This window comes from Amyelois transitella, chromosome 15 (genome assembly GCF_032362555.1).
Source record: "Amyelois transitella isolate CPQ chromosome 15, ilAmyTran1.1, whole genome shotgun sequence".
In the NCBI taxonomy this organism is placed as follows: domain Eukaryota; kingdom Metazoa; phylum Arthropoda; class Insecta; order Lepidoptera; family Pyralidae; genus Amyelois; species Amyelois transitella.
In genome coordinates, this window is record NC_083518.1 from 10,204,686 (window position 1) to 10,214,437 (window position 9,752).

The window sequence follows — 9,752 nt, forward strand, 5'->3', positions numbered from 1 at the left end:
GAGTCAAGTGTCTCTTAATAACCTTCTATGTTCATCAGTGGACTTCCTACGGCTGGTACAATGATGATGACATAAAAGTCAAGTGTCTCTTAATAACCTTCTATGTTCATCAGTGGACTTCCTACGGCTGGTACAATGATGATGACATAAGAGTCAAGTGTCTCTTAATAACCTTCTATGTTCATCAGTGAACGTCCTATTGCTGATACAATGATGATGACATAAAAGTCAAGTGTCTCTTAATAACCTTACCTGGTTACCCCCCGCTTACGAGTCGGATATCTTAACCGCTCTTCCATTGGTGTTGGTCACTAAGATTCTTATTTTAAATTCCAGTGTTTGGTCTGGACACAACGGACATGACGTCAACGACCACTAGGAGCCTGGACTTGTCATCTCTTCTCGACGGTCGGACAGACAGCGATGCTTCCACAGGTACGGGTTTTAGTCACTTCCTATTTTATACATTCAGACAGTGCCTTACAAGAATGATCAAGATTTCTGTCAAGGAAAACTCGATTAAGTTTTCGGTAGCTATATTTTGTACTTACCCCTCTCCGGAGAGGTGAGGATGCAACCGGGACTAAAGCCAAGAGGAAGAAGAAGAAAGGGGATCCCTTTCATTCGACTAATTTTTTTTGTCCTAAATTTGTTTGGCATAACGAGTTACGCATAGGTACTATTTTTTTGTCATAATAGTATCTTGGCATAATTGGTTTTGGCATAAATATAGTTTAGACTAATTTATTTTTTGCGCGGAGCAGATGTAGTGTAATGCGCTATAAGGCGAGTACTTCTTAGGTTAGGTTAGGTTTTTTACTATTTTGAAAAAGAAATATATCTATAATTAACTCTAGTAGCTGCTATGTTCCATATATATTTATTTATTAAAACTTTATGCACAACACACAAAAGGTGGACTTAATGTCACAAGACATTCTCTGCCAATCCAACCTTTGGACCAAACTGAGATTGATATAGGTACAGGTGGTGCGATTGTAAAAGAATATATTGACTTGGTCCAAAAAAGATCTTTGTAACTTCAACGGCCCGTATACTTTAATTTCCAGGGGACGCTAGAGCCATAAGAAGACAGCTCCGGGGCTTAGAAAACATGTACGCAGAAGTGCTGCAACTCTTAGGCGTGAGGAAACCAGCTAGTTTGGCCAAGCAGCCCACTTGGGAATCAAGGTAACTTCTTTTTTTTTGACGTGACAACGTCTTATAATTCGATTGAGCCGGCTGCACGCACGAAAAAACATGACTCATGCGGCGTTACCTCGCTCTGAGGCGTTCCATGTAAGGCTTGCAGTGCAAGCGATAAAATTAACATACATACATACATATGGTCACGTATATATCCCTTGCGGGGTAGACAGAGCCAGCAGTCTTGAAAAGACTGAATGGCCACGTTCAGCTGTTTGGCTTAATGATAGAATTGAGATTCAAATAGTGACAGGTTGCTAGCCCATCGCAATTAATCGCAATTAACAATGAAAATGTTGTCTGTCAGGTTGTCTTCAAAGCGTCGCTACGGCAGCATGTCGTCCCTGCCTTCCAGTTCTGTCAGCAGTCGCCCCGTCAGGGATAAACGTCGAAGCTCCGACCACAGAAAAAAACATGACATCAAGGTAAGAGAAGTTGCTTCATAAATAAAATCTCGCCTCTTTCCCGGTGGGGTAGGCAAAGACAGCCTTCCACTTGTCATCCCTGCAAGCTTTTTTTCCTGCATAATTTCTTTCACTTAATCCATATTCATTACTGATACCCAGCAGATGAGCATAGTTTTGCTTACAGTCAAGATAATATACTTAATTTCTCTGCTTAACCCAAAGGTCAGATAATGCATCCAGCATTAACCCAACCAATTATATAAACAATGCTTGTACAACAGTCTTGTAAAGACTGATAGGCCACGTTCAGCTATTTGGCTTTAAGATAGAATTGAGATTCAAATTGTGACAGGTTGCTAGCCCATCGCCTTAAAGAGGAATCGCAAGTTTATTAGCCTATCCCTTAGTCGCCTTTTACGACATCCATGGGAAAGATGTGATATGATCAGGTCTATATCACTATATCCCTGTATTATAAAAATGAACTGTAACTGTCATCTGTCATCTGTCAACCCTCCCCCCAGGGCATCAACAAGCGCTTCCAGCGCCTGGAGTCGCACGTGGTGACGCTGGCGCGCTCCGTGGCGCACCTCTCCAGCGAGATGCGCACGCAGCACCTCGTCATGCAGGAGATGGACAGCATCCGCGCCGAGATCTTGGCGCTGCGGCACATGTACAAGTGAGTCGTTTGATCATTTGTTTACGAATTAGCTGTGAACGCGACTTCGTCCGCGTGGAATAGTTATTTTGGGCATCATTGGAGCCGTCAAAGATGAATGATTTTCTCCGTTTTTTTTTGTTCACTCCTTATAGTTGCAGCGTGATGTTATATAGCCGAAAGCCTTCCTCGATAAATATTCTATTCAATGCAAAAATATTTTTTCAATTCGAACCAGTAGTTCCTGAGATTAGCGCGTTCAAACAAACTCTTACGCTTTATAATATTAGTATAGATTCATGCGCAGAGAAATCTTTGAGGAATAGTATAAACAAAAAACAATAGCAATAAGAAGCACGAAAACAGAATAAATGCAGTGGAAATGAGAGCGTTAAGGAGTATGATGGGTGTGAAATTGAGTGACCGGATAAGTAACAGCGTGATAAGGGAATGTTGTGACGTGAAAGAAGATGTAGTTACAGGAATAGAAAAGGGTATGTTAAGATGGTTCGGTCATGTGGAGAGGATGAATGAAAGCAGGTTGACTAAGCAGATATACAAAGAAAGTGTGGAGGGAAAGGTCGGGGTGGAAAGGCCTAGACGAACGTATCTTGATCGATCAAATGAAGGACGTCCTGGCAAAGTGGAAAGATGTGTCTCTGCCTACACCCATGGATGTCGTAAAAGGCGACTAAGCTTACAAACTTGGGATTCTATTTTAGGCGATGGTCTAGCAACCTGTCACTATTTTCATCTCAATTCTATTATTAAGCCACATAGGTGAACGTGGCGTCTACCCCGCAAGGGATATAGACGTGACCATATGTATGTATGTAGTTCTTCTATAAGATACTGAGAAAATGACTTCGAGCTACTGTCTTCTGGGAGAGTTCTTTTTTTCATCACCATTCTAAAAAAAACAAATGTTACACCACACAAAGGTTCTCAAATTAACCCAATGGTAGACCGTTAGATAATGCTATTAGCATTGAATGCGCCTATTGTACAAATTGTTACAATAAAGAATAAATAAATTAAATAATTACCTACATTTTCTTTTACCCACAGATCACAGCAATACCTCCGCTCCGGGCCCCGGCACTCTGACCCGTTCTCCTTCAGCAACCCCGACCGCGTGAAGAGGCTCACCAAGTTCTTCGGAGACGAGCCCCCGCTCATGAGGCTGTTCCTCAAGAAACTTGGCTACGAGGTTGGTTACATACATACATACACACATACATACATAAAATCACGCCTCTTTCCCAGAGGTTTGGGAAGAGACTACATCTTTCCACTTGCCACGATCTCTGCATACTTCCTTCGCTTCATCCACATTCATAACTCTCTTCATGCAAGCTCGGCGGTTTCGGGTACTCTTGACCTGACCCTTTGCCAGGACGTTCTTAAGACGAGGTTGGATTTTTTTTTTTTCTATATTCTCGAAGTTGTACATTTTCCCCCAAAATGATTCTCTCAAACACTACGAGTATGCTCAAAACTGAATAAGTTTACCAGAATAAGTTCATGCCATAATATACCATACAAGGGAAGGTCGCTTGTATGAATCAAAGTTCAGAGTGACTCAAACGCATATTCCTCCTGGCCTTAATCCGAGTTACATCCTCTTTTTTCTGGAGAGGAGTCCGGAGTACCGTTTTGACCAAGATCCTAGATTAAGTAAGTAAGGTTTTTACTAGTACTACATTCATTCATGCTTTTTAAATGTAGACAATGTGCATTCGTCCATGATTTAGATTTAAGAGTTCTTCTTCTTCTACACATGTGCTTTGGAAGCGGTAGTAGTTATAATTAGATTTAAGTGATGTGACGTCAATAAGTGATACCTTGTATCCAATTTTGAAAATAAATCTTTTCTATTCTATTCTACTAGAACTCCGATTTCACCTCCGCAACCTTTTACAGGAGAACTTAACCCATATTGGATCATGGCAAAAACTGCACCAGACCAATGTGACTATTTATTTAGTTTTCTTTTTTGACAACAATAAAAAAATCCATCAGTCAATTTTAATTTCATACATACATACATATGGTCACGTCTATATCCCTTGCGGGGTAGACAGAGCCAACAGTCTTGAAAAGACTGAACGTCCACATTCAGCTTTTTGGCTTAATGATAGAATCGAGATTCAAACAGTGAGGTTGCTAGCCCATCGCCTAAATAAGAATCCTAAGTTTGTAAGCCTATCCCTAATTAATAAATAATAATAAATATACTAAGTAATTTTAATTTCCTCTTTCAGAAATACGCAGCACTACTGGAAAAAGAGAAGGTGGGTGCAGCGGAACTGCCCTACGTGGGTGAAGACAAGCTTCGCGCACTGGGAGTTCCCCTCGGACCCCGCATGAGGATCCTGAAGGAGGCCGGCATCCATCAGGAGCTGCACCATTTGTCCAGAGACGATCATAACACCACCACTACGTTGGCTATTGTTTGACGAGCAAAAAACTGTTACTGAATGTTAAAACTTCAATATCAAAGTAAATATAGTGTGTTTTTATATAAAATATAATTGTTGCCCGCGATTTCGTTTGCCGTGTAAAAAAAAATTGTTATAAAGCTGAGACCCTCTATTGCCCCTTTAGAAGGGTGGAATAGTTTAAAAAATTTAATGGATATACTACTCTGTCAAGAAAGTAGCAGGAAAAGATCAATAATACACAAACTGTTTGTTATTCATCCAAATTTATTTTATCACCTTCAAAATATGCTCCTTTAGAAACGATACACTTACGCCAACGAATAATCCAATCATCAAAACATTTTTTAAACGCTGTTTCCGGAATTGAGGTCAGTTCTCGCCGCGAATTCTCTTTTATGTCTTCTACCGATTGAAAACGGGTGCCACGAAGTGGTAATTTGAGTTTAGGAAAAAGAAAAAAGTCGGCTGGAGCCATATCTGGTGAATATGGTGGTTGCTCGATGGTATTTGTTGAGTGTTTGGTTAAAAATTCGTTCACAATGATGGCCTTGTGCGAAGGTGCATTATCATGGTGCAAAATCCAAGAATTTTCTTTCCACAAATCTGGCCTTTTTCGTCGGATTTGCTCTCTTAAACGCCACATAACACTCAAATAATATTCCTTATTTACCGTTTGACCTTCCGGCAAGAATTCCGAGTGCACAACACCGCGATAGTCAAAGAAAACAGTCAACATGACTTTGACTTTTGAACGACTTTGGCGTGGTTTTTTCGGTTTCGGTTCAGTTGGAAGGCGCCACTCCGAAGCTTGTTGACTAGTTTGCATGTCAAACTCGTAAACCCACGTCTCGTCACCAGTAACAATGCGTTTCATGAATGTTGGGTCGGAATTGACTCGTTCTAGCATGTCCTCAGCGACTCACATGCGATTGAGTTTTTGAAAAAAATTCAGGTCTTTTGGGACTAGCCGAGCGGCAACATGTTTCATACCCAAATTATTAGTTAAAATGGTACGGATCGACTCGTGAGATACAGAAAGTTCGGTGGCTATCTCTCTCAAAGTTGAATGAGGATTTTCAGTCACTATTTCCTTCACTTTTGCGATGTTAACTTCAGTTGCAGACGTTGATGGCCTACCAGAGCGAGGCAAATCTTCCATCACATCTCGACCGCTTTTGAACGCTTTGTACCACTCATAAGCACGAGTTTTTGATAAAGTCGATTCACCGTAAGCCTTCTGTAACATTTTCAGTGACTCCGAACACGATATTCCATTGGCAATGCAAAATTTAAGACAAACTCTTTGTTCGATGTTTTTATCCATTATGAAATTAGCAATACACACTAGATATGATATAACTAAAAATAGCACTGTATTTAATGTAAACAACAGATGCAACTCAAACTCCGCGCCAAAATGGAAAACAGTTGTGCCAATCTAACAACAACAAAAAAAACAAAAATTTGAATTTGGAACCATAAATAAATAATCCATTCCCGATACTTTTCTGACTGAATGTACAATGTATTGTTATACTTTTTATTGAGGTATGAGTAAATCCTTCTAATGTTATAAATGCGAAAGTTTGTGAGAACGTCAAGATGTCAGTATGGATGTTTGTTACTCTTTTACGCAAAAACTACTGAATCGATTACGATGAAATTTCGTATGTAGGTAGATGAAAACCCAGATAAACATATATCCCGGAGTTCCTGCGGGATTGATTCCACGCGGACGAAGTCGCGGTCGGCCTCTAGAATACAATAATGATAATGACTGTTGAATAAATTTTTGATACAAGTAATACTCAATGCAAAATAAACTGTGTTCAAAAAACATCTCTCTAATTGTAGTTATAATTAAAGTTAACTCTTTTGTTAACGGTTTAGTCAGTAATTTCTCTATTAGAAGTAAGGAGGTTAGAATAATTAATGTAAATTATGTCGTTCAATGAAAACTTACTTGTTTTAAGTTAATAATTATACAATAGCTGAATAACTTTGCGCAAAATTAGCTCTAAATAATTACGGTATATACTCAATAAGATGGTTGTAATATATTTTTAATAGATAGTGAATAATGTCAAATCTATTAAATAACGTATTTTTTTTGGTACTTTCATGTAATTAACTTACTTATACAATATTTTTTTATAATTATATAATTTTTAACGAACAATACGTAAAAAGGTGAGATTTTAAAAACTAACCTTTGCAGTATTCATTTACAAAACCAGAAATATTATTAACCGGTATTTTGACATTTTTAAAAAATAGTTTCTCAAACGGAGAATAATTTTCCGAAGATTTAAAGAGCCGTATAAACTACTCCTATGCCAAAGAGGTTATCGTCTACTGCTAAACAATTAATTAATGAATTCAACTTTGAAATGATTGTATTTAAATATATGTAAATAAGCTATGTAAATACTTTTTTAAGAGTTTTGCGCTATAAATAGTCAGTTAAATCATATCCTTTACATATTTTTATACATATATATACATACAACAGTCTTGAAAAAACAGATAGGCCACGTTAAGCTGTTTGTTTTAATAATACGAGTAGAATTGAGATTGAAATAGTGACAGATTGCTAGCCCGTCGCCTAAACGAAGAATCCCGAGTTTATAAGCATATCCCTTAGTCGCCTTTAAGGTTAAGGTTTATAAAATTACGATCCTTTTTTTTTAGGCGATGGGCTAGCAACCTGTCACTATTTGGATCTCAATTCCATCATTAAGCCGAGCAGCTGAACGTGGCCTTTCAGTCTTTTCGGGACTACTGGCTCTGTCTACCCCGTAAGGGATATAGGCATGACTATATGTATGTATGTATGTTAAATTATACCGATAGCAATCTTTTAAACTTTAATTAATAAAATGTATTCACTTTAATCTCTAAGCGACAAAAGACAACGAAACTTACTCAATATTTTTATGATATACCTTTTAAATAAGTTATCCTATTTTATATTGAATGGATTTTTTGTACATTTTACAAAATATAATACTTAAAATCTATGAACTTAGTTTTTCTTTGACATAAATGATTCCCTCAAAATACAAATTAATATATATATCATGTCTATATCCCTTGCGGGGTAGACCGAGCCGACAGTCTTGAAAAGACTGAAAGGCCACGTTCAGCTATTTAGCCCAATGATAGAATTGAGATTCAAATAGTGACAGACAGGTTGCTAAGCCAACGCCTACAAGAGGAATGGCAAGATTAAAAGCCTATCCCTTAGTCTCCTTTTACGACATCCGTGGGAAAGATATGTAGTGGTTCTATTCTAAATGCCGGAAACCATACGGCACACATCGTCTTTTTACTTGTTTCAACAAGTAAAAAGGCGATGTGAATTGAAACCTTGTCAAGTTGAAATGTATTGAAATCATTAGTTTTATACTCATTCATATTTTTTAACGTAGGCAATGTGGTAGGTACACATCACGATTTAGATTTATATTTGTAAATTGACGTCCGGTGAAAATGATGCAGTGTAGTTCGTTCCGCCGCTTCTTCACATACACTTTGGAAGCGGTAGTAAATAGATATAATTCTATCATTAAGCCCTAGAAGTGAATGTGGCTATTCAGTCTTTTTAAGACTGTTGGCACTGACTACCCCACAAAGGATATAGACGTGACCACATGTATGTATGAAATTGCATGGCAACGAAATAATTTGATAACTTTTTAATTTAAATTATTGTTTAACTTATGATGCTTTAATATAAGTCTGAAGACGTCAACGAAAGATAACATTTGTTTGTTTGTATTGGAGATAAACAACGTTAGCACACACGTTCACTGCAACTGGTTACAGGAGTAAGTTAGTCAATCAAGTAATAACACTGTTGATAGGAGATCCTAGCTAGGATCAACATCACCTAAAGACCTCATGATAGAAGACAAACCAGTTTGGAGATAGGAGGATTTCTTCACACATATTAGTTAGCAAAGGTACATACATAAATCAGGCTTCCTTCCCAGTGGGGTAGGCAGTATCCTTCCACTTGCCACGATCCCTGCACACTTCTTTCGCTTCATCCACATTCATAACTCTCTTCATGTAAGCTGGTTAGGTTTCGGGTACTCTTGACCAGACCATTCGCTAGAATGTCTCTGATTTGCAAATTTAGCAAAAGTTGAAACACAAATATACATTTGTGAATGAATACTGAACGTGGCATTCCAGTCTTTTACGAGAATTTTGGCTTTGTCTACCCCGTTAGGGATAAAGACGTGATGTTTATTAATAGTTAGGAAATGTCGATTGGCTGTCATTAGTCAATTATTTTCCGGAATTCAGCGACTAAATACTATGATTGCTTACGATACGTATGTATATACTCAAATTGGTTCCAGTGCGGACAATGGATCAGTGATTCCCAAGGATTTACAAAAGCTATATTGATAAGTGGCAAAGAAAAAAATCTTAAATTTCTGTCTATTTTTTTTTAATCTTTAATTACTCTACTTCTTAATTTTATAGTTCTTTGCTAACCTACCCTTACCGTACACCTTTATATTTGTTTTATTACTTCTTCGTAAATTTTGTTTGAATAAAAATAAATAAATTGACTAGCAATTTCCCCCTCGTAAATTTGACCACAATTTAGATCTATTGAAACCAGTTGTATTTGTAGTGATTCGCTTACCCTCCGTCTTACCGACTCTCAGACAAACACGCTCACTGTACCTTTCATCATGTACTGCCGTCCAACTTCTATCATGGTGGCATATATGCTAAAGAAGACAATACTTCCTTCTCTTTCACTCTTATACATAATGCAGATACACTACAGTATTGTTACACATTTATGTTTAAAACACCTATATGCTGACTGATATATGTTAACAGCTGAACGTGGCCTACCAGTCTCTTCACGACTGCTGTCTCTGTCTATCCCGCAAGATATAGACGTGATTATATCAATGAATGAAATGAATATGTTAACACTGATCAGTACAGTTTGAGAAGCCCTGCATCAGACAGTCCGGGTCGAGATGTCATTTGATAATACATCCACGG

General features: G+C 37.9%; 1 protein-coding gene across 1 annotated transcript in view; it reads left to right on the top strand.

The window, feature by feature from the left end:
• The window catches only part of LOC106139753 (uncharacterized), a 30,179-nt gene extending 25,343 nt beyond the window's left edge, over positions 1–4,836 (top strand). Inside the window, exons 10-15 of the mRNA XM_060948149.1 lie at positions 337–435; positions 1,071–1,191; positions 1,514–1,631; positions 2,138–2,292; positions 3,340–3,481; positions 4,536–4,836. Of these exons, the coding sequence (XP_060804132.1) occupies positions 337–435; positions 1,071–1,191; positions 1,514–1,631; positions 2,138–2,292; positions 3,340–3,481; positions 4,536–4,730 (830 nt within the window). The 3' untranslated portion in view covers positions 4,731–4,836. The remainder of the gene's footprint in view (positions 1–336; positions 436–1,070; positions 1,192–1,513; positions 1,632–2,137; positions 2,293–3,339; positions 3,482–4,535) is intronic.
• The last annotated feature ends 4,916 nt before the right edge of the window (positions 4,837–9,752 follow it).